The sequence below is a fragment of the Nelusetta ayraudi genome, unplaced genomic scaffold, assembly GCF_046127955.1.
Source record: "Nelusetta ayraudi isolate G7.1 ecotype Tasmania unplaced genomic scaffold, CSIRO-AGI_Nayr_v1 ptg000120l, whole genome shotgun sequence".
NCBI classification, from domain to species: domain Eukaryota; kingdom Metazoa; phylum Chordata; class Actinopteri; order Tetraodontiformes; family Monacanthidae; genus Nelusetta; species Nelusetta ayraudi.
The window spans coordinates 4,175,604-4,199,000 of record NW_027466170.1 but is presented as its reverse complement, the minus strand read 5'-3'; the positions used below and the strand labels follow the sequence as shown (position 1 = coordinate 4,199,000).

At 49.7% G+C, this 23,397-nt stretch overlaps 2 protein-coding genes across 3 annotated transcripts; both read right to left on the bottom strand.

The window, feature by feature from the left end:
• Positions 1 to 1,726: 1,726 nt before the first annotated feature.
• vmn2r1 (vomeronasal 2, receptor 1) lies at positions 1,727 to 9,071 on the bottom strand. The gene is made up of 13 exons (XM_076049823.1): positions 8,746 to 9,071; positions 6,751 to 7,285; positions 6,152 to 6,343; positions 5,946 to 6,071; positions 5,693 to 5,865; positions 5,278 to 5,401; positions 4,961 to 5,188; positions 4,723 to 4,846; positions 4,045 to 4,205; positions 3,757 to 3,952; positions 3,124 to 3,365; positions 2,646 to 2,845; positions 1,727 to 2,452 (listed from the first exon to the last, which is right to left on the bottom strand). Exons 1-13 carry the CDS (start codon positions 8,964 to 8,966, stop codon positions 2,131 to 2,133), a joined length of 2,844 nt encoding a protein of 947 aa, XP_075905938.1. The 5' UTR covers positions 8,967 to 9,071; the 3' UTR covers positions 1,727 to 2,130.
• Positions 9,072 to 10,589: 1,518 nt separating this feature from the next.
• On the bottom strand, positions 10,590 to 23,146 carry gmps (guanine monophosphate synthase). Of its 2 annotated transcripts, none has more exons than XM_076049709.1 (16): positions 22,969 to 23,146; positions 20,502 to 20,674; positions 20,300 to 20,414; positions 19,958 to 20,055; positions 19,372 to 19,475; positions 18,784 to 18,977; positions 17,067 to 17,232; positions 16,336 to 16,487; positions 16,059 to 16,232; positions 15,554 to 15,659; positions 15,343 to 15,458; positions 15,120 to 15,245; positions 14,031 to 14,146; positions 13,795 to 13,925; positions 12,564 to 12,736; positions 10,590 to 12,288 (listed from the first exon to the last, which is right to left on the bottom strand). In XM_076049709.1, exons 1-16 carry the CDS (start codon positions 22,993 to 22,995, stop codon positions 12,187 to 12,189), a joined length of 2,073 nt encoding a protein of 690 aa, XP_075905824.1. In that variant the 5' UTR covers positions 22,996 to 23,146; the 3' UTR covers positions 10,590 to 12,186. The 2 variants fall into 2 exon arrangements, with proteins under 2 accessions (XP_075905824.1, XP_075905823.1); XM_076049708.1 differs by lacking the exon at positions 22,969 to 23,146 and adding an exon at positions 22,803 to 22,945.
• Positions 23,147 to 23,397: the final 251 nt, after the last annotated feature.

Below are 23,397 nucleotides of genomic sequence, written 5' to 3'. Positions count from 1 at the left end.
CTGCCAGACATAACAACTCAGGGAAACGCAGCCGTTTGACTGCAGGATGAAAAACATCACTGACATTTTTGATTTTAGTGCTTCTCAAGTGCTACATCAGCAGGCCAGGATTCAGTTTGACTGTGCTCTCACGTGTTAATTCCTCTCATGGCAAAAAACAAGAGGTCCTGTGTGGGATACTGGTGAAAGAGCAGTAACGCTGGGCAAAGTCTACGGTCTCCGGTGTATCCAGAGCTAGTCTGCTGCAGAGGAAAGATTCCAGTGCATGAGTGGGCAAACTTTTTGAATGGTGGGCCACTATGGGGGCAGATGGAGCAGATGGACTGTGGAGTGTTTTGGTGACCCACCTGATAGGAGGAAAAAATATATCATTGGATATGTCGAAAACATGTTGCTTAAATGTCTACTGAAAATGAACAAAGGCAAAGTTACAACAAAATATGTGTGTTGGAACCTCAATGGTATGTAGCTCTTTAATGAAATAACTCTGAAAACACTGGGGGGGGGAAATGGATGAAATGCAGTTATCTTATGACTTACTTACTATTTAATTTCCTCTCCAGATTAAAAAGCCTGACGGGCCGCATATGGCCCTCCTAGGCCGCAGTTTGCCTCTGCCTGCTCTGGCGTCTTTGCTTCTGTGCTACTGGTTCATATCTTCTACTGTGCTGCTGCTGGTTTGAGGAGCTGAAAAGTTATGGCTGCTTTGTTGGACAGCTGAGGTAATGTTTGCAAAGTAATGTTAGCAGCTGCGAGTTGTCAACTTCAAGCTCCTGTCTGACGGCTCAGTCTGCCAGTGCACAGCCAGACAAGATCATGGATGACACCTGCTGACTGGGAGGTAGAACTGTGGTCCGTTTGACGAGTTAATGTGTACTTACAAGTACGTCAGCGGTCAGTCATAATACATATTCACAGTGAGCATTTGTAAATGTTAAGTTGTGTCACAGTTTTCACAAAGTTGAACAACAGTTCCCATCAAAACTGCAGTGTTCTGCTGACGAAGGGCGAAAAATCTTAGAAAACAAACGCGCTAAAGCACGCAGGCGCACGCGCGCGCGCGCGCACACACACACACACACACACACACAGAGTTAATGAGATATTCTCACACACACTTTGTCTTGATCAAGCTGATCCCCTCCTCCAGTCAGCTGACAATAAATTCTGAACGCATTCCTGCCGCGCTCTGTCACCACAGAGTTTACAGCCGACCACGGTGACAGCTTTAGCTGCACTCAGTTCACGGCCTCGCAGATTCCCAGGAAGCCACGTGTTGGCGAGAGAGAAAGACACACACACACACACACACACAGCAGATCCAGGCAACCATGATATAGCAATAATAATAACGTGTTCGGGACCTTTAGTAAGCCTCCACTGTTGGTGGATCTGGATGAACGTCAGGTTGCGTTTCTTTTTTTCCCCTGTTTCTCTGTGGTTGTCCATTTTATAAGATTCGTCTCCCTCTGGCGGCCACAGTTGAGCATTGCAGTGTAAAATCAGAGCGCACGTAAAGTTTATTCCATCGAATCTCGTTTACTAAGTTTACTAAGAAAGCAAAATTTTTATCTCAAATGCACATTCTCACATTATTATAACGGTTCAAAATGTGTTAAACAAATGTCTACAAACAAATGTAGAAATGAGCTCAAAATGAATTCAAAGCTTAAACAAATTAAAGGGTTTATTAATTTTTGATGTGGTGTGCACATCGTGTACACAAGTTGTGTATATGATCCCAGTTTCGAAATTGTGTACAAAGAACTCAGCAGGAGGGAAAATTGAAATGATTACTCATATTTACATTCATTTTCCACTAGAGCCTAATGTGATGTGATGATATGAACTTATTTCTATTCATCAAGTAGCAACAAAACTAACCAAAGCTGCTCCAAATCACAATGTGCTGTCATTATCTGTCTTTTTATTCATCTCTCATTTAAAATATCCCATAGATATGCAAAGTTCACTTTACCAATGTTCTCAAGCAGTAAAGCAAATCACAAACGCAAAACCAGACACATAAACAGGGGGCTTCAAAAAGCTGTTTTCTGGAGCTCTGGAGACGTTTTCAGGACGTGAATAAATAAAAACTGCTCCCTCCGCTGAGGTCCTGGTCCAAACGCATCAATCATCGATGGCGGTGGAGGCGGTGGTGGCCGTGACCTCGGTGCCAGCGGTGGCCAGCGAGGCCGAGGTGCCGGTGGAGGTGCCGTCCCGCGGCTTGGCTCGCGGCCGCATCATCTCCTCGATGTTGTGCTCGGGTTTGACCAGCAGGATGTAGCACTTGGGCAGGAAGACGCAGGTGAGCAGACCGAAGCTGGAGGCCAGGATGGCGAAGATCTGCACGGCCACCATGAACTTGCCCCGCGTGCTGAGGTAGGCCGGGACGAAGGAGATCCACACGATGAAGAAGACCAGCATGCCGAAGGTCATGCACTTGCCCTCGCTGGGTGGAGTTGGGGGAGGGGTGGAGAAGTAGGAGGTCAGAGTGTCGGAGAGAAGAACTGCAGAAATCTCCTCCGTTAGCTAGTTAGCGAGTTCTGCAGTTCTACGCTACAACAGAACTAGAAGCAGTTGAGTCCGGAACTCTGGGACTCTGATCAGCTTCCTGCAGGAGTCGTCTCTCCTCCCTCTCCTACCTGAAGTGGTCCTCCAGTCGGCGGGCGATGAAGGCGAAGACGAAGGCCAGCAGCGCCAGCAGGATGTCGTAGGCGAAGATGCAGCAGATGAAGACCACCGAGCCTTCGTCGCACTCCAGGATGATCTTAATGTTCTGCGCCGACGTGTTCTTGATGGCGTGCGGCGGCAAGATGAGGAGCCACACCGTGCACGCCACCGCCTGTGCACAGACACACACACACGCACACAGACAAGGTGAATCTTGCAACAGCGTTAGGTCGAACTTTGTGAACTTCGTGTAAAATAAAGGTCTCTAGATATTTCATATTCGATATCTTATTTTATTTTTTTTACTTATATTGTGTGCCATATTTCTATTGTATTTCCATTTTTGAGTGCTATAATTCTATTGCATGTGCAATAAAATATACTTGAATAATGACAATAAAAGATCTCGAATCTTGAATGTTAAATCAACTCTCCTGCTGATCCACTCACCTGTACCAGCGTGGCCGCGGCGGCTATCGCCCTCTGGTGGACGAAGGAGAGAGCGTCCACCTCGGGGACGGCGCAGGCTCCGACGTCGTTGTTGTTGCTGTGCGTGTTGGCGGCGATGATGTCGGGGCTGCCGCTGCTGGCCGCCGCCTCGGCCGCAGCCTTGGCAGCTTTGGCGGCCGCTTTGCTGCGATCGCGGGCGGCTTTCAGCGCCCGAGCTCGCAGCATCAGCACCAGCGCTTTACCTGCAGAGAGGAAGAAAACCTGAGAGGTGAGGAGGGCGGGGCTTAGAGTAGGGCTATGATTGGCTGGTAAAGATACTAGCTGCGTTTCCATTGCAGTTTTTGGACAAAGTACAATTGCATTGTACATTGTGCAGTTTGCATGTGTTTCCATTGAATGGTGTGAAGCGTTTAAGCCGTAATTCTGGAAAAAAAAATCTCGTCCCACGAGATTGATTTACGATACTTTTGTTTGCTTACATTTGTTTGCTTTGCAAATTTTATATGCATATTCCCCTCGTGCTCCGCGGTGTGTACAGGAAAAATTTGCCGGTGAAAAACTTCATCGTTTATTCGCGTCACTTCGCCTATTGTCCGGTGTGTAAGGACCTTCAGACTCAAAAGTTGGACCCACTCATGATGGAGGAGAGGCAGAGTGCAAAGCCCAGCGCCAGCGCCACCTGGCTGGTCATGCAGCTCCAGTCCTGCGGCTCTCCGAGGAAGACAATGGAGCAGAGGATGGTCACCACCAGCGAGAAGAGCAGCGAGAAGCTCAGCACAGCGTCGTTGGCTTTGACCAGAGGAGTTCCCATCTTCAGCGCAAACACCACCTGCATGGGAGATTTCCCGAAAACAAAAACAAAAAATGATTAAAAAGTAGAGTCAGCCTCGTCCAGCTCCACTCGGAGCAGCTCTCACCCACCCCGACGCCGATGGTGACCAACGCCCCAAACACAGAGATGACAATGAGGGTGATGCCCAGCGGCTCCCCAAAGGCCAGGAACTCAATGATTTTGGGCACGCAGGTGTCGTGGACCTCGTTGGACCAGTCGTCTTCGCCACACAGGATGCACTCCCGCGCGTCTGGCCGAAAAGGGAAGAGGAATTAATCGCAAAATCAGTCAAATAAAATTCAAGAAACTTCCCGGAAACGGATGTCTATTGGAAGAATCTCTCCTAGATGTCCCTGATGACTGCAAAACATCTTGAAACATTCCAATCTGAGGCATTTTAACTGGTCCTCCATCAGCTTCCTTTCGACTTGGAACAAAAGCAGGAGGTAAAAGCTACCTTCAAAAACCACAAAAGAAGAAACAGTTGGGCAGCTACAACAACGGAATGGCGCTAAAGGCTTTTCTCACTAAGGGCAGAACAACATGGTTTGTTGAATGACCTTGAAAGAAGGATTTTTCTCACACTTTTTTCCATATTGTCATTTTTTTACATTTTCTCTATGCTCTTTTGCCGCATTAACACGAGAACTGAATTGAGGAAACATTCCCTCTAGCGTGCCAGGGTGGACGACTGGCCAGTCAGTCACAAATCGGGACGCTCCTTCCTAAACAGGGTGATTCAGGATTCAGACGGTGCCTCGACTGACTCGTGGTGTTGCTGATCTCTCCGTCGGCGCAGGGGATGCAGTCGAAGCAGCAGACCGGCTCTCCCTGCCGGATCCCCTTCCTGGTTCCCGGCTGGCAGTTCTCGCTGCACACTGAGCGGGGAGGCTGTAACACAGGTTGCAACTCGGTGACTCAGAGGGGGAGGCGGAGGGGAAAAAAACAGCTGCAGACCTGCAATGATTTTATTCTATTTTTTTTTCTTTTTTTTTTTGCAATGACCTGCAGTTCTTCGTTGTTCCACAAGATGGAGTCGTTGAAGACGACCAGCCGCTCCTCGGGCTCCTGCGAGCCGTTGTAGCGGCCGACAGCCACGTAGGAGATCTGACCATCGCCGTCAAACTGCCAGTTGATGATGTCATAGAAGCCCTCCACGTCGCCGTCGTCAAAGTAGATCTGCTCGCCTGTGTGCAGCACGTCGAAGCGCACGTTCTTCAGGTAGTACATCAGCTGGGGGAGAGGCAAGAGGGTCATTTTCAGAGAAGAAGAAGTTAAAATGCGTGTGGAAAGAAAACAACCCCTCTCTAACTTCTGCTCACCTGCCACGGCTCGAAGCTGCTGATGTTGGCGCAGTCTTCTTTGCCGTTGAAGGGGCCGCGTCCCTCCTCGCAGTGCTCCAGGTTGTGCAGGGCGTGGGCCACGGCGTACACCGCCTTGTACACGCTGCCAGGAGGGGGAGCTCACGCTCATTAATCTCATTCATTCATTAATTAATCATCCGGCCCGCCCCGCACAACCGCATCAAATATCACAACCCGCCTCCACCCGCAACCCACCATCATTAAACAGATCAATATGTCTTTGAATACGGCTTTTTTTTTTTACGTCAAAAAGGTGGTTGCAAACAGCCATCATGGGCTAATGTCACTTCCAAGTGCCAAGTGCATGAAACAACACACAAACACAAACATCACTATCACCCAGTTGCAGTTGTTGAGTCTGCCGAGAACCGACCTGTAGGTGATCCGCAGCTGGGAGACGTCAGAGTAGGTGTTGTCCACCTTGGCCAGGGACTCGTGGCCTGTGCACAGGCCGTCTGGGATCCCGTTAGCCGTGGCGTTGGCATCCTTAGCCCGCTGTTTGCTCCACTTCTGGGCTTTGCCGTAGTCCAGCGTGCAGTTGAAAAGCTGCAAGGCACAAAACATGGAAGTAGAGCTGAAGCTGTGCGACTGGTCCGTTGAGCTGCAATCAACGGGATAACACACACCGTTTCCCAGAATTCCTCAGTGAGCAAGTCGCTGTATGGGTCCACATCCAGCAGGTAGCGCTGCAGGCCCGGGATGGACGCCCTCTTCACCGCAAAGCCGAGAGTCCCGGCCAGCAGGGAGCTCACCTGCATCCACCGACAGGCGGTCAGAAGGTCAAACAGCTGTTGGGGATTGGTGCGACGCTCTGATTGGCTGGCAGACTGACCCCCGGCTGCAGCATGAGGGCGGAGGTCACCCAGGCCTCGGTGGCAATCCAGGTGTGGTTGGTCACGTTGTGCCGCAGCAACTCGGTGACCAGAGGACTCAGGTCCACGTCTGAGGAGAAGACCACGATGATCTTGGCTGTGGTCTCCACCACCATCTGGACGATGCGCTGGATGTCCTCTGGGGAGCTGACCTGAAAGATCCGCAGCAGAAGGACCAAGTCTGAGGGTTCTGGAATCACACGTATCCATCTTGTCAAACTCCAACAGGAAGTGTTTTCAATCAATTTTTGGACACTATAGCCAAAATCAAAACAGGAGAACAAGCTAATGCTAAAGTCATTAGCATGGATGCTCTAGTAGCGGCAAAACCGGATTGAAAACCAGAGACAAGGATCAATACTGAAACCTTTTGAGTTAAAATATGTTTTTGTTTCACTCCTGGCTGGCTCTGCTAACAAAAATCTGACGGTCTTAGTCAGTCATCCATGCTTGGCCTCCTGTGTGAAAAAGAGGCTTCGTATGGGCTCTGGCATACCCGAGATCCATGGAGAACATCTAGGATGGGTTACTGTGCCGTATGAACAATCAGCCAGCTCACCTTGGGCAGGGTCTCAGAGAAGGCGATGCAAACGCCGGCCTCCTCCACCTGCTCCTTGAAGTCCTTGATGCCGTACTTGCCGTAGTCGTCGTCAGCCGCGATAGTTCCAACCCAGGTCCAGCCGAAGTGCAGCACCAGACGAGCGATGGCGGCCGACTGGTGCTTGTCGTTGGGGATGGTCCTCAGGAAGGTGGGGAACTGGAACTTGCTCTCCAGGGCCGAACAGGTGGAAGAGTAGCTCACCTGAGGGAAGTGGTAAAGTCCCAGTATCCTGGCGGTGGCGATGGACAGGTCGGAGCCGCCGGCGCCCACAAGGGCGGCCAGCGGGGGGCCGTCCCCGCAGCGGTAATTGGGCACGGCCTCGTCCTGGCCTGTCAGGTAGGTCAGGGTGCCCTCCACTGCCTTGGAGATGGTGAAGCAGGAGTCGTAGATGACGTAGCCCAGATCTGTCTCAGGCAGCAGGTCGTCCCGCCGGTTGATCTCGTCGATGGCGAACAGCATCGTCTGTGTCCAGCGGAAGGTGCGAAAGTTGAAGCTGTTTTTTGTCGTGAAAGGAAGGAAAGGAAAAGGAAAGGAACGTGCAAAGATTAAGATATCTATCCATCCATCCATCCATCCATCCATCTTCTGCCGCCTTATCCGGAGTCAGTTCATGGGGGCAACAGTCTCAGTAGAGACTCCCAGACTTCCCTGGCCCCAGTCACCTCCTCCAGCTCATCCGGCAGGACACCAATGCGTTCCCAGGCCAGCTGAGAGACGTAGTCCCTCCAGCGAGTCCTGGGTCTTCTTCAAGTGGGACATGCCCGGAACACCTCTCCAAGGAGGCGTCCAGGAAGCATCTGAAACAGATGCCCGAGCCACCTCAGCTGGGCCCTCTCGATGCAGAGGAGCAGCGGCTCTACTCCAAGCTCCTCCCGGGTGACCCAGCTCCTCGCCCTGTCCCTAAGAGTACGCCCAGCCACCCTACGGAGGAAGCTCATTTCGGCCGCTTGTGTCCGCAGTCACGTTCTTTCGATCATTACCTAAAGCTCAGGACCACAGGTGAGGATAGAAACGTAGATCGACCGGTAATTCGAGAGCTTCACCTTTCAGCTTAGCTCTTTCTTCACCATGACAGATCGGTACAGCAACCGCATCACTGCAGATGCCACACACCGATCCATCTGTGGATCTCGCGTTCCATCTCATGAACAAGACCCCGAGTTGAAATTCTCCACCTGAGGCAGGGTCTCTCCACTGACCTGGAGAGGGCAAGCCACCTTTTCCCGGTCGGGAAGATTGAGATAGTGATACAAATGACTTAAAAAGAAAACAAATCTTCTTCAAGGCCGAAGCCAAAGGCAACTTTCCCACTTGTGGGGGGCAGGGACTTGATCTGGTCTCTCTGATGTTATTACCTAAATTAGCCACAAGGGGGGACAGCTGACAGCCTACAGTTATTGTTTCTCTCCACCGTCTCAGCCTGTTTCCAGAACTGGATGTTAAACCAAAGCTAATTGGCCCCCAGAGGTCCCACACAACTGTCTCCATTTCTTTTATTTAAAAAAAAGATATGAAAAAAGATATAATATAATTTCAGAGTTTGCAGAAATAGCTTTAAATATTTAAATATCAAAAACTCACAAAAATTGATGCTTTGCTACAGGAAGTTAAAATGTCTATTTATTTATTTATTTTCTGTTTGAACCTGGGCTCTGGCGGTGTTGCTATTTAATGAATAATTAAGAAAAAAAATCTCAAAACAGCTCAAACAGGAAACAGCTCATTTAACCCTGTGTTTACATCCTCTGGCTCAACTCACTTTTCTTGGACCCTTTCACATGTTTGGAAAAGTGAAGAAAACAAGGCAGTCTCACACACACACTCACACCTGAACTGTGAGTTTGAGCACACACTTGGAGGAGCGAGCAGAAGCAGAAGAAGCGAACGGTGGACTCTTCTAATTTCCGGAGCGTCAGCGCACAGGATTTGGACCTTCCCAACCATTCCACTCACCCCTGGCAGTCGGAGGAGACGGGCAGCCGGGAGGTGTTGCCGTCGCTGGAGACGATGCTCTTGTGGACGGGGAACATTCCGCCGATCACCACCTTCTTCTTCTCCACGTCCTTGTAGCCGCTCAGGTTGAACTTGGCCTTCAGCTTGCAGGTGGCCGCCGAGGCACAGCAGCAGGCGTGAGAGAGGAGACACAAGCCCAGCAGGAAGCGTCGGGATCCCATCCTGTCGTCCGGGAGGAGTCGTGGTCTGCTGGTGAACTCTGCAGCAGGCAGGCAGGCAGGCAGGCAGGCAGGTAGACAGGCAGTGAGTGCGGATTGGCTGCTTCTCCAGGGAGCCGCCGCCAGGCTGCAGGTGGCGGGAAACATTTTCTGGGAGGTCCTGATCGGATCGGGAAAGTTCTCCTGGGATGCTGAGAAAATCAGCCATGGAGAGTAAAGTAAACTGAGCTCTAAAGTTTGAACCACTGTTTGTTTTTATTCAAAAATGTATTAAAGTTTTTTACGTCAATGCTTACAAGACTAAATCTATTTAGTCACATCTAAACCAGCTATAGACTCAGAGTTTTCCGCTCGGCTTCTTTTCTGAAGAACTTCAAATAGTGACCTGTCAACGACACCTTTTGCTTTCGCATTTGTATCGTCACTTTCCTCAATAGTAGGCATGTTTTTATATATATATATATATATATTATTTTATAAAGCTCTCAGAACGGCCGCTGTATGTGGATTATGATGTACAATCACAGAAGCAACTTTCAACTTCAAGCTTTGCCATTTCACACTTTGATTGTTTTCAGGCGAACCGGAGAAAAAAAAAGTCTCTCCCTTTGTCCTGTGAAAAAAAATTATATTTACATGCAGTACATACGTAATAAGAGAAAGTGTGCACAGAGTGCCACAGGCCACAACTTAATTGGAAGCTGCATGTGGCAACTTGTCAAACTGGAAAACACAACCTTCACCGCACGTAGTCGTCCCAGGAGGAGCTGCTGCCGTGTGGAAGTCAGCAGGGAGAGTAACACACCTGATCCCTGTCTGCCCTGCACACACAAACACACACACACACACACACATACACACACACACACGCGTGCAGACAGAACAAAAACACTGCTACAAGCCAACAGACTTGTGACCGGCGCAGAGAACCTGATTATGAAAATCAAATAAACATAAAACGATTCACTAAAATGAAGGAATTAGAGCCGAGGATCTTTTGGGGATTATTGCAGAAAAACCTCTTCAGAAACACTGGTAATAATTTCCCATGTCAAGACTTTTCCGCTGTTTCGCCGTCGTGCTTCCCAACCTCACAGCGACATTTTGAGTGTAAACTCACATGATCCGAACTAAAAATCGGATTTATTTTCAGCCAGCCGGCTGCGATGTGACCAGACCAATCAGGGTGATTAGAGAAGAGAGGAGCAAAGCTACAGCCACTGTTTGTTAACCAAATCCACTGGAGTCCAAATGTACCCAATGACAGAGAGTTCATCCAATCGCCTCTAAGTTTCTTTGAAGGCCCCGCCCCTTTATACACATTTTTTTATTGGTATTCTCAAAAGTAAAATAAATGTATTTAAGGGTTTGGGAAACAAGTCACTGATTGCTGTTGGCTCTTTAGTTAATTAATGCCTTATTAACCATAAAAGTAACCATAAGACAATATATATATATATATATAATATAAAGATATACTATAATTATATTATTGTATTCAAAAATCAATTCAAAATAAATTTAAATGAAGATTCAGGAAAAAATGTAAAAAAAAAAAAAATAAATAAATCATTTGCTGCATTTACTGCTGGAGATTCCACATGTGAGTGACGAAAGTCGGGAGGCTTCAACACGGAGATCTTTATTAAAGCTCAGTTTTCCATTGTACAAATGTTATCATAGATGAAACTGCATGCAGTGGCTTGGTTCGAGGCACATTACTAAGGAGGATGAGCATTGAACAGACGAGGAACGGAAATAGAAAAAAAAAAACACAAACAAACAACAAATCCATCAGACTGAATCAGATAACTTGCATAACTTAGGTTGTTTTCTTCCCCACTGGACAGTTGAGCCGAACGGTGAGTCTGCTGCTGCCAGGACGCCGGCCGTTTCCACGGAGACGGACGTGACGGAAATAAAACAAAAAGAAAGAAAGAAAGCAGAAAGACTGACGGCAGTTTGTATGTTTCTGTAGTTTAACAACTGATGAGGCACAGAGATCAAAAGTGGAGGCTGCAGGAGTTCCGTGTTGGTATGCGTGTGTGTGTGTGTGTGTGTGTCAGGCAAAGCGATCGCAACCTGAGCGCCGCCGTCAATGCAATTACGATGATGGCAGACGTGCTGGAGTGGATTTAGAGCAGCGACAGCTTAACTGAGACGTGCGTCGGATGAAAACAGAGCGATGGAGCTTTTCCCCCCCCCAAATGTTACGACCCCAAAAGTTTAAAAAAAAAAGAAAGAATGAATGAATGAATGAATGAATGAATGAAAGAAAAGACAACCCCAGCGAGACACAATGGGCAACAGAAGAGGAGGAGCAGCCCAGGTGTGCAGGCGTGACGGCGGCCAGCTACACCACCGGGGTCGTAAACTCTAACGTTACGTTACGGCTTCGTTATTACTCAACGTTCCGCTCGCTGCGTTTTCCATTCTCTCAGTGAAGAAGAAGCGCGCGCGGGCGGCTCTGCAGCAGCGTGAGGAGGAACGGTGGAGACGCCCGGGAGGTCGACACGTGCACACAAACAGGAAGAGGCGCCGCTGCAGCGCCAACTACTTTTGGCAAAACGAGAAAATCATGATCCAAAAAAAAATAAAATAAATTGGCAATAAGAGTCGTTTCTGCACGTTGTTTTGTTTCGCAGGCCGACGGTGAGGATGAAGAGGGAACAATAATTGACCTGCAACAGTTAAGACCGAGAAAATAATAACAATAATAATAACCTTAAAAATAGAAGGCAAACAGCAAAGTATGCGACTCTCCTCATGATTCTTTCATTCCTTCCCTCGACTCGTCGAGATCAGCGCGGCACCGAGCAAGGAGCCCCCTAGTGGCCGCCGGCCGTTTTGTCTTTTCAACTCAATGCAGAGGAGAAAAACGAAGAAAAAAAAACACTGTTGTACACGGATTGAAAAAACACAAAATTAAGACAATATATTATCAGTGACCTACAATAATCAAACCCTAGTGCCAGGGGGGCGGGGGAGGGGGATATTAAAAGCAGAGGAGAGGCTGGGAGAGCAGAGAGGGGGCGCCGCTGAGTGCGCCTGTCACAGTACACTGCCTTCCGTGGGAATGTTGTAGAGAGGAGGAGGAGGGAGAGGAGAGGAGAGAGGGAGGGAGGGAAAGGTGGAGAGGAGGAGGAGGAGGAGGAGGAGTTGGCCAGGCCTGTCTGAGATTTGCTGAGCGTGTCCGTGCATCGTCCTCCGACCTCGACGCCCGTCACTCCCACTCTGTGGTGCCGGGCGGCTTGGACGTCAGGTCGTACATCACCCGGGAGATTCCCGGAATCTTCTTCACCTCGTTCACCATCTTCAGCACCACCTGGAGGGCGGAGGACACACACAGCCGTTAGCAGTAGCAGCAGCAGCAGCAGCAGCAGCAGCAGCAGCAGCAGCAGCAGCAGCAGCAGCCCGAGGAGAAACCACGTCCCCGATGAGGCTGATTCACACCAACAGCGTCTGCACCCCTGCACCAACCCCTCCGCACCATCGCACGCCAAACGTGAACCTGCACACTGAACTTTAGTGGCCACGGACGCTTTTGATGTGAATTGCGGGTTAGTGGTGGCAGTGGCGGCGGCGGCGAGCAGGACGCACCTCCTCCGGGATGTGGTGTCCCGGCGTGGCGGGGATCCCCGTCATGAAGTCGCTGGTGATGAAGGTGCGGACGACCACGGAGCGCCGGCAGGACGGCTGCTTCTGCAGCGGGTCCCGGTCAAAGTGCAGGGGGGTCAGGATGACGGGCATCTGGCTGATCTTACCGCAGTAGCCTGGAATCCAAGGAGATCAAGTCAGCGGGGAAAAACACTGCAGTTCCACACATTGGTCACTATGTGGCACCCTACAGCCGTGCATGCGGACCCGGAAACTGCACTTTCACGTTCACTTTTGCTTTTCGCAACAGTGCCATCTCAAGACAAAGTGTGACTTGGTTGACGAAAAGTCTTATTTGAGTGGGACGCTGATGTAGTTGCATTTTTAAAGGCATCCAACAGGTGGCACTGTTGCGGGGGAAAAAACTGCAAAAAAACAAAACAACCCTGCAACAAACAAGGGGTCCAGAAATGTGGGACTAGAGCAGTAGGTCTGCAAACATGTACTATTGTTTAGGCTGCAATCTGCAGCTTCACCACTAGGTGTCACCTCCGCCTACATTGAGCTTCCAAGCGTTTCAACAGTTCAGTTCATTCATGCCTGATTCTTAACTTGATTAATTATAGACTTAAAGGTCCAGTGAGTACAATTTGGCCTGATTTATGATTTTTACATTGGTTAAAACTGAACATATTGCCCGTAAATAGTTCTCATATATACTTAAGAATATACATAGACCAAGGCTCTTGCTCCCATTGAGCTGCCTTCTTGAACCACATATTTCTAAGGAAGCATGGCGTGGACAATGCAGCCGCCTGGCAACGAGTTTTGTATTTAGGGTGAATTCTGGCGTCCTCAAACAAACCACTGAAGAAGGAGGTGGACGTAGTACCCAGGTTTGCGTGAGCAGGCTACTGTAGTTCACTGGCAAACTTGGGAGTGGGAGTGCGAGCAAATGAGCGCTGCAGTCTAAACTCTGACCACTAGATGGCAGAATTTAGCACACTGTACCTTTAAAAAAGAGACAATATAACAGTAAAGTCCATGAGGGGGAAAAATAAGAGACTCTCTTTGCATTGACCTCCGAGGCTCTCGGGAGGAGTTCACACTGCGCCGACACCACTGAACTTGAAGGGAAACAGAGGAATTTGCCGCCTGGCTGGAAATATGCAAACGATGACACCCCTCTGGTTACGCAACCTTGTAACACACGCACACAGACACACACACTCACCAGACTCTCTGAGGATAGAGTGGGCCACAAAGTCGGCCTGTCTGAGCGTGCTCAGAACGCCTGTGGTCAGGAAAGTCGGGGTGATGTCGGTCGGAGGCTCCTTCACCGGAGAACCAAACACATACACGACTCTGGAGGAGGGAGGAGGGAGAGGAGTAGAGGAGTAGTGAGTGTGCGACAGAGAGGAGGGCCAGCGCGTGTTGTGCGTGCATCACTGAGGCGATTGTGCGTCGTACCTGTTGATGTTGTGGCACATGCGGGGGATGAGCCTGGCCAGGAACATGAGAGACTCCCAGTGTGGAGACTCTTTACTCGTCACACCGCACACGTAGCTGTAGGACCGGCAGTCGCCCTGACACACACACACAGGAAGTAGGTTTGTTATCATCGTGGTAATAATAATAATAATAATATACCATTGTTCCAACACAGCGAGAAGAGAGGGAGCTTGTGTGTTTCCCTGATGTCTGGAAAGTCAAAGTTTTTCCAGTCTTTTAACCCCAAACTGGTCTCAGACTGCTACACTGAGGGTGTAGAGGGTGTTTGTTCCACTAGGGGGAGCCAGTCTCACTCTGATCCCTCCTCCCCGCCTCCTCCTGGGTGTTTGCCTCTCGTCTGGCCACTGCCCTGAGGTTTGGGATAAATTTAAAAACTCCCAAACTGTCCAAACAGGAAGTGGCTGGAGACACCCAGACACACGAGTGGAGTCAGCGCTCCAGCACGGAGGCGTCCTGGTGTTTGTCCTCGTCACAAGAGAGAGAGAGGCCAGTCAGGGAGGAAACCTGGAGGAGGAGGACAGACAGACAGCCAGACACCTCCTCCTCCTCCTCCTCCTCCTCTTCACCTCCTCTTGAATGTGAGGCACAGTGAGGGGGCGTGGCCTGTGGTCTACCACTAAAAACCACTGGTGGCGAAGCCGCTGCGAGACAAACAGCTGAAAGTGGAGCTGCTGGTGCCTCTGGACGTCCGTCCGCCCTCCCCTCCAGCTGTTTAGACTGCGTGTTGACACGTCTTACTGGCCGCCGGGCTTTTCATCACTCCACCAGGCAGCCCACTGGGACCCAGTGGGACTCACTGGGAACAACTGGGATTCGATGGGAACCGCTGGGACTTGCTAGGACCCACTGGGATTCGCTGGGACTCGCTGTGACTCACTAGGACTCATCAATTCAAATCACTTCTCATCCGTAACCTACAGAACAACCTACTGCGACAGTGTCCAAACCCGACTGGGTTGCGTAAGCAGGCGATGGTGAGGCTTTGCTGCAATACCAAACACGACCACCAGGTGGGTGACGGTGCAGCCCGGTGCCAGTGAGGGTTACCTGGACGCCGACTGTCTTGATGGGCAGCAGGAAGGCATTGAGTGAATGAAGGCTGGTGATCTGCATGAGCTTCTCCTCCTCCTCGTCCGATATGCACGACTTGACTCTCTGCAGCAGGGCGTGGGGCTGCAGGGTGGGGAGACGGGTCATGAAATGACAACATAACAGCTGGGTTTAAAGCCCCCCTCCCCCCAGTCAGGAAGTTTAGCGTCCAGGCTCCCACCTTTTTGACGCTGGCTGAGAAGTCTGTGACGATTTTCAGCATGTTGTTGGTTTCGGCAAAGTCCTTACAGATGAAAGCCTCCTCGGCACAGATCACCCGGATGGACAGGCCGGGACCTGGAGGAAGAGGAGGGATTGAAGACGGAGCTTCGGGCCGGATGGGAGGATTTAGGATCCCGTCGTGAGGTGTTCAGACTCGTTAGGCCACTTGCCTGGGAAAGGGTGTCGGCAGACGATCTCCTCCGGCAGGCCCAGCTCCCTCCCCAGCGCTCGCACCTCATCTTTGTGGAAATCTTTCAGCGGCTCGATTACTTTTCCCTGCACAAAGAACAGGAACTCAAGTTAAGCGTGAAAAGATGGATCATCTCAGCGGTTGCAACCAGAATTGAAGGCATTCATCATCAGCTGCATTTCCATCACCCCTAGAATTGCGCAAAAACCTAAATATGGCAATAAAAAACTGGAGATGGAAACTCCTAAACTTGGAAAGACCTCTCAAATATGGCTAAAAGGTTTCGATGCTCTCACGAGGTGGTTTTTGAAATCGCAATTGTACTTTGTTGAAATTTTTAGAAATATTGCTTTTATTTTAGTCATGGAAATGCAGCTAGTGATGCTCAGAGAGTTTAACCATGGAGTCTTCTGCTCCAGATTATGATATCAGTGTTTAAAGAGTGAGACGAGTTTTCTTCAGAACCACTGGGCTCGACCGCTGACCTCGTCCCGGAGTTTGCGGATGAGCTCGGTGTCGTTGTGGTGCGTCTTGATGACCTCGGCCTTGCCGCTGGCCAGGTGGGAGGCGCTCTCGATGAGGTCGGGCCGCAGGGTGCCCTGGGCCAGGAACACCTCCTCGGGCTTCAGGTTCATCTCCCCGATCACCTCGTTGGCCACCTGGGAGGAAAAAAAAAAAACATACTTGATTCAAGACGGAGTTCAAGAAAAAAAAAAAAAGGGGGGGGGGGGGCAAAAAACGACAGAATGATTCCGGACTGACTTTGACAAAAGTGTCGCCGATGATCTTCCTCTTCTCCTCCGGGTTGGTGGTCATGTTGAGCGTCTTGCTGATGCGCTTGCGTGGCGTCCGGTCCTCATCGGAGATGGGGAGGGTCGTCGTGCCGTTGTAGAACGTGTGAGCTGCGTTCACCACTGCGAAGGCAGGAGGAAGAGAAGAAGAGTTTGAGGCAAAGAATCACAATCACAATCAGAATCGGAATCAGAATCAGAATCAGCTTTATTGGCCAGGTGTGTACTATTCTACTTCTTAGGTTAAAACAAAAAAACTAAAACAAAAACTACAGAATAAGTAAAAAGTAAGGGTCATCAATGTGCACATAAGGATCTATATACAAGTCTACAGAGTATATATAAATAAAATATATATATAGATTTGCAAGTATTCGTTAAATGTGCACATATGCCTAAAAAATACCAAAATATAAAAACTCTATGGCAGTAGCTCCACTAGTCGACCTCAAAGACGTTTCTACGGAAGAGGGGTATATAGTCGAAATTTCAAGAATAAAGTAAAAAATAAATATCCCATTTCCCGTCAGAGTAAAAGTTTCCTGTTTACTTCAACTTTATTCACAAAATTTCAACTTAAACCTCAAAATGGAAACTCTCCTTATTGTAAATTTTTTTTCTGGCCCTAACTCTCCCTTTTTTTGTACGTTTCAGAGGTGATGAAGTGTGTGGATGTGTGTGTGGGCATGGCGGCGGCGGCACCTTTGAGTTTGATGCCCAGCTTGGTCAGCGCCTCCTCCACGCTCTGACTCTCCCGCTTCCTCATGAAGCCGTTGTCGATGTGCACGGCGATCACCTGCTCCTGGTTCAGCGCTTTGTTGAGGAGCGCCGTGCACACCGTGGAGTCCACGCCACCACTCAGCAGCACCTGGAGGGGGGGAGGGGAGAAGCAAGGACGCAGTGTTGTGGTCAAGACGGCACCAACCGAGACCAAGACCTTATCAAGACTAGAGAGTGTCGAGATTGAGACCGAGACTTTATATATCAAGGAAAAATAACAAAACAGAAAAAAAATGACCGGGATCTTTTTTTAAATTCATGTTTGCTTCTAAATCGAACAGCAAAATCTCTTTTCGGCGAGGTGTCTTTTAATTTTTTTGCTGCTTTGCCAAATATTTTGAACCATTTTCAAAAAAACAACTTTGCTTCATAACTTTAAAAAATAAATGAACTTGGAGTAAGGGGGCAGGGGGTCCCTCTGGGTGTCACAAAGTGCAAAACAGCAGCAGCTGGATTCTTTTCTGGTGTCATTACAGTGTTGGCTGAGTCTCCACTGGTCTGGATCAAAAATCCCGAGCCCAACCAGTCCGAGACCGAGACCAGACCCAGTAAAAAAGCTTCCGAGTCCGAGACCCTTAAAAAGTGGTCTGGAGACCAAGACCAACCTCCAGTACTACAACAACGTATTAAAAACACTGGATACCAGGTTCTTTTCCAGTGGCCAGTCGAGGTACTGCAGCCAAAGGCCAAGATTTTTGTTCCCATTACACCGGAATACAAAAAAAAAATCCTCGAAAGCAGCTGACACGACGACCTTTGACCTGAAACGCGGTTCATAACCAATCTTTCTATGGTAGATTTTTCAGTCATGGTGTTTCACTCTTTCAAAAAACAAACTATAAATCGGCAGAAAATCATTTTAGATTCCCAGCGTGACGTCGCAGTGTCATACGTTGCTGCTGTGTCTCAGCTCCTTCTGATTGGCTGATGCTCCCTGATGCACCATGGGGAGTTACAGGGTCACGGTGTTGAAGTGCTACATGCCCTATGGGGCCACATAATGTGGGAGCTACTACGTCTCACCAAGACGACGGTGGGAAAAAGAAAGAGGTCGTCGCTGAAGTTCTAACCCGGTTAAAGAAAAGAACCGGCCACAACTGCAGCCGTTGACATTTTATCAACACCTGCTGGCGGAAAAACAAAGAAAAGCTGCCGAGGACAAAGAAGAGTCTCTCTCTCTCTCTCTCTCTCTCTCTCTCTCTCTCTCTCTCTCTCTCTCTCTCTCTCTCTCTCTCTCTCTCTCTCTCTCTCCTCTCTCTCTCTCTCTCTCTCTCTCTCTCTCTCTCTCTCTCTCTCTCTCTCTCTCTCTCTCTCTCTCTCTCTCTCTCTCTCTCTCTCTCTCTCTCTCTCTCTCTCTCTCTCTCTGTGTTTGTGTTTCTGCACGACTTTGCCCTTTATCTCCGTGTGGCTCTCCGGAGGCCGAACCCAGTTTGAAGCCGCCCGAGACTCCGCTCCCTCATTTCAGATAAAAAAAAAAAAAAAATTCATTTTGAGAGTTTAATTGGATCGACTTGCCGACACTTTCACGCTCGGAAGGCTCTGGTTGCATTAACCTCTCAGACGCCTCGTCTTCTGAAAATGTGCCGTTTCCGCCCTCCCCCATTAAAGTACATTCCAATGATTAAAAACCTGCTCTCACCAGCACTTTGGACTTGCCGACTTTTTCCCGGATCTCGCTGATGCAGGTCTGCTGGCGGTTCTGCACGGTGAAGTTGCTGGTGCACCCGGCGATCTCGAACAGGAAGGTCCGCAGCATCTCCATGCCTCGCTCCGTCAGGTCCACCTCTGGGTGGAACTGGGTCCCGTACAGCTTCTTCTGCTCATTAGCGATCCCTGGTGGCCGAGGAGGAAACAAAATAAAACATCAACAGAAGCGTCTTGCGCCTTCATCGGCTTTCTGCAGTTTTTCAGTCTCAGATGATGAGGTGACACTGCGCCCCCCGCTGGCCTGACAGTGAGGTCTATGAAACCATGGCTACATTTAAACACACTACATCTTCAGCTCCTCTTTCTGATGCTAAGATGTCAAAGTGGGACTTCGTGTCACCCACGGGGATCTCATCCTGGGTGAGGACGGGACTTTTCCACGCCTACTCTTCCCTGGACTACACTGAATCACTAAGAACCACTTCCTATGGAAACCTAACGATGACATCATCCATCAGTCTGTGTGTGTGTGTGTGTGTGTGTGTGTGTGTGTGTGTGTGTGTGTGTGTGTGTTGCTCACCAGCGATGATGTTCCCCGACTGGGCCACCACTTTGAAGCCGTCGGCCACTTTGTCCACGCTGTCTCCGTGCGTCAGCAGCACCAGCTCCTCCTTCTGAAGGCCTCTGAAAGGAAACATGTCAGTGGTCATTAGAAGAGGCTGAGCGGAATGACACTCTTGTTTTTGGGAGGCCGCCGCTGTGGATCGAGCCCCAAGGAAACATCCGACACGTTCTGGAATGTCAATGATGTTTGCCTGCTGAACGAGGCGGACAAGGAAAGAACTTCTAAAGTCATCGCTGGTCCATCACCAAGGCCCATTACCAAGGCCATGTGTGTTTTTTTTTCCATTTGTTCTGAATGTCAATGTGTCTTGACATTGAGAATTGCACCAATGTGTTTGTGGGCCCTGTCAAAAGAGGAATTTCTGTCACCTTTCGGGACAAACAATGAATCATATCTGATCTCATAAATACAGTGAACTCAGGTTCAGGAAACTGTGTGTAGTTCACCGGCAACACAGCAACCTTTCAGGACATCTGACGCCGACGCCGTCAGCGATAAGAGTGACACAACGGCCGTGCATCAGGACGACGGCGCAACCCACCTGAAGAGGGAGCACGTGTTGTCCAGGCCCACGTTGAAGACGCCGTCTTCCCTCACGCTCTTCTTGTGCACGCTGCCGCCAAACACTTTGTTCATCATCTGCAACAATATCAGAGGAGGAAGGCAGCGGCGTTAAGAGGGCAGACAGCAGGGGGCGACGATGGTTCCAGACTGAGGGGAAAGTCAATGAGGCTCTCAACTGATCTGTCAACATGCAGAAGATCTGAGCACACACACACACACACACACACACACACACACACACACACACACACACACACACACACACACACACACACACACACACACACACACACACACACACACACACACACACACACACCTGCATCCCATAACAGATCCCAAGCACAGGCTTCCCCATGGTGAAGATGGCTGGGTCGAACCAGGGCGCATCTTCTGCGTAGACAGAGGCCGGACCTCCAGAGATGATGATCGCCCTGAGGGAAGAGAGAGAAAGAGGTGAAAAACACTCCCTCCACTCTTTGTTGCCATCAGGAAAGTACAAGTCAGGCGCGCCGGCTCACCTGTAGCCCTGCTCTCTGATGGCGAAGGCCGGCGTCTCCAGGGGGAGGATCTCCGAGCGCACGCACAGCTCACGCACGCGCCGGTCGATCACCTTGCCGTACTGGGCGCCGGCGTCCAGGATGGCCACCGCCCCCTCGCATGACCCGTTCTGCTCTGCGCTGCTGATCTCCAGCTGCGGACGCCAAAAAAAATATTTTTTTTTAAATCAGATCAAGCTGTCGGGGTGTTTCGCTAACTGAGGCAACAGTGACACAGCCAATATTTGCCTGGTTAACTGCAAATAAAGGAGGGTTGTTGTTCCTCTTCCAGCACAGCCCCCTCAACATCCTCCACAACACCAGGAACCTTTTTAGTAGCTTGCTGCATTCCGACTGCAGCAACCTACAGTCTAAATGAGTCTCAGGGCGGGGGATGGGGAGGACAGCACAGTTCCAATTAGTGCCCAATAGTTTGATAACTGTAGGTTGTGGGATCACACCGGCTGATGTCAGTCAGGTTGTCAGGGTGCACTGAACTCGCACCAGGACGCTGGTTCGGCACAGAGGAATACTGCACCGGACCCGACCGGTGCCGGAGCGCCGTCAGCTCCTCTACATTACACACATTACTGCAACACACACACGCACACAATTCTTTGTGTGCGTCACAGTTGCAGCGCAGATATCCGGAATGTGACTTTTAGCAACCTCGAGTCGACAGCTGCCCAGCTGAATCAGAATCAGAGCGAGAATCAGTATCAATAATATCAAAAACATCATCTAGATACCGCTCTGAATGCAATGACTCGCTTATCTTGGCATTTCATTAACATCGGAAAAAAAAACAATTAAAAAACGCATCAAGACAAACAACTGTGTCAAAATGTGACGACTGAGCATCACTGCTTAAAGTCTCATTTTTTCCACGACAGTCTTCAGAGGTCTGGTCTCGTGTGGCCCAAGATGACATCTTCCCGTGCAAAATGTGACTCGATGAGCGTTAACGTAATTAGGGTCATGTGAGCTCCAAACACTCGTCAATTCCACTGAGACAGAACGTGATGGATCCACTCAGCAGCATCACATGAAAGCAGTTAGTCAAAGGTTACCAAGAAAGTTGGGTAGCCTCATTCAATGTATATACACTAGCAGTCAAAAGTTTGGACCTTCTCATGCATATCTTTTTTTATATCATCTTTACAACTTTCTACACTGTAAGACATCAAATATATGAGCAAGATACATGTACTTACGCAGCAAAGAAAAACACGTTCAATAACTCTAAACATGCTTTTTATGAAAGGTGGCTATTTTTATTGTGTCCTTCATAATTCCCTGTGTGTCCATACGTACTTGTGATGCCATCAGTGAGAAACTGCAACGTCAATAGTCATGAGAATGAAAGAAAAGATCATAGGCTGTGTGTTTTTTTTTTTTTTTTACTGGCACCCAAACTTCAGCCCCTCGAAAATATGGAGCTTTATTTAAAGCAGTAAGGCCGAAAAACAGCCGGACCACTGGGGCCATATTTCAGAAACGGGGGCGACAACAAAACTCGTAACTCAAGACGAGAAACACGAGCCCACGTGGTTTGTAAAAACACTTCCGGCTTCACGTGAAAAACATTAGCTAAACATGCTAAAGGGGAAAAAAAAATCACCTTGGTTTTTAAACGCAACGCCACAGTCTCACCGTCAACCACGCAATAGACAGATTGTAGGGTTAAAGAGGACGTTTTCCGCAAATGTACGACACCCGATAAAAGTTAGCGCTGAGCAGAGCCCTGAGTTAGCGCCGGTGCTAGCCTGACAGGGGCTACACGTTAGTAACGCTGTCACTTAGCACCGTGATATCACCCACTTATCACAAATGTCATTTTTGGAAAGATAAACCGGAGACACCACCCCGCAAAGGACACTGGCTTTGCTGTGATCATCACAGAGAATTCAACCCGGCCGGCTAAAACTGGCTAGCAGGTTGCATACGTTATCATGGTAGCTTCGGTGGTGCCGTAAACTGGAGCTTGCCATCATCTTTAGCGACTTAGCCAATTAGCATCAGCTCTGTGGCTAAGTTAGCGGAGCTAGGCTAGAACCCCATGCGGTGCTTGGATGCAGGGGGAGCCCGCTGTGGTGGTCATGCCTAGGTGGGGGGGTCTCGTTCAAGAACGGGCTTATTCGAAATGTTTTACACGCTAAACATTTCTGCGGATGTGCGACTTGGCTAGTTAGCCGCTCTGAGTAGCATGTTCGTTGCAACAGGCACACACACACACACTCATACACAGGCGCGTTCACGCACACACACAAACACACGCCGGACCTCCTCGGGCTCAAGTGCCACACAACCGGCCATGCTCTCCGAACTTTCCCCCCCTCTCTCTTCCATTGAGGTGCACACAAGGCAGGCCGTGGTTGTTCTCGGCAGGCGAGCCGACGACTGGAGTGCGAACGCCGAGTGCTGCGGGCTAAAAGCAGGCGCCACTGACCTTGCTGTCTCCGTTGCACAGAGCCATAGAGGAGCGCCGTGTGCTGGAATGAGCTCTCCGCTTCGCCTCGGTGTCCCAGAGAGAGAGGCAGGCGGACGGACTCACACAGCTCCCGCACGCCGACACTGACCCCCACCACAAGCGAGACGAGCAGCTTATGCAGGTTCAAAGATGGGCTGGCTTGGCTTGGCTTGGCTTGGCTGACGGACTGACTCTCTGCTGTGGTTCCTCCGGCTCCTGGGGAAAGTTCGGTCCAGTGTGGACGCAACGGATTAAATGTGTCTGTGTCGGATGGGTGGAGCGCCGCAAAGTTGTGGAGCCTAAAAATGAAAGTGGAGGTGGGAAAAGTGGTCGGAGTCGGGTCAGGGGGGTGGGCTTCCACTGCGGGAGTAACGCAACAGAAGTGCTGTAAAATACTCATTTATAAGA

What these genes read in the sequence shown, in the direction of transcription:
- vmn2r1 (XM_076049823.1), bottom strand. Translation starts at nt 8,966, where the DNA reads ATGGGATCCCGACGCTTCCTGCTGGGCTTGTGTCTCCTCTCTCACGCC. An exon ending in GTCTCCTCCGACTGCCAGGG is followed by an intron (nt 7,286 to 8,745) that starts GTGAGTGGAATG and finishes GACAAAAAACAG; the next exon opens with CTTCAACTTTCGCACCTTCC. An exon ending in GGAACAACGAAGAACTGCAG is followed by an intron (nt 4,847 to 4,960) that starts GTCATTGCAAAA and finishes CCTGTGTTACAG; the next exon opens with CCTCCCCGCTCAGTGTGCAG.
- gmps (XM_076049708.1), bottom strand. Translation starts at nt 22,868, where the DNA reads ATGGAAGAGAGAGGGGGGGAAAGTTCGGAGAGCATGGCCGGTTGTGTG. An exon ending in TCGGCAAGTCCAAAGTGCTG is followed by an intron (nt 17,233 to 18,783) that starts GTGAGAGCAGGT and finishes CCCCCCCTCCAG; the next exon opens with GTGCTGCTGAGTGGTGGCGT. An exon ending in TCGGCGACACTTTTGTCAAA is followed by an intron (nt 16,233 to 16,335) that starts GTCAGTCCGGAA and finishes TTTTCCTCCCAG; the next exon opens with GTGGCCAACGAGGTGATCGG.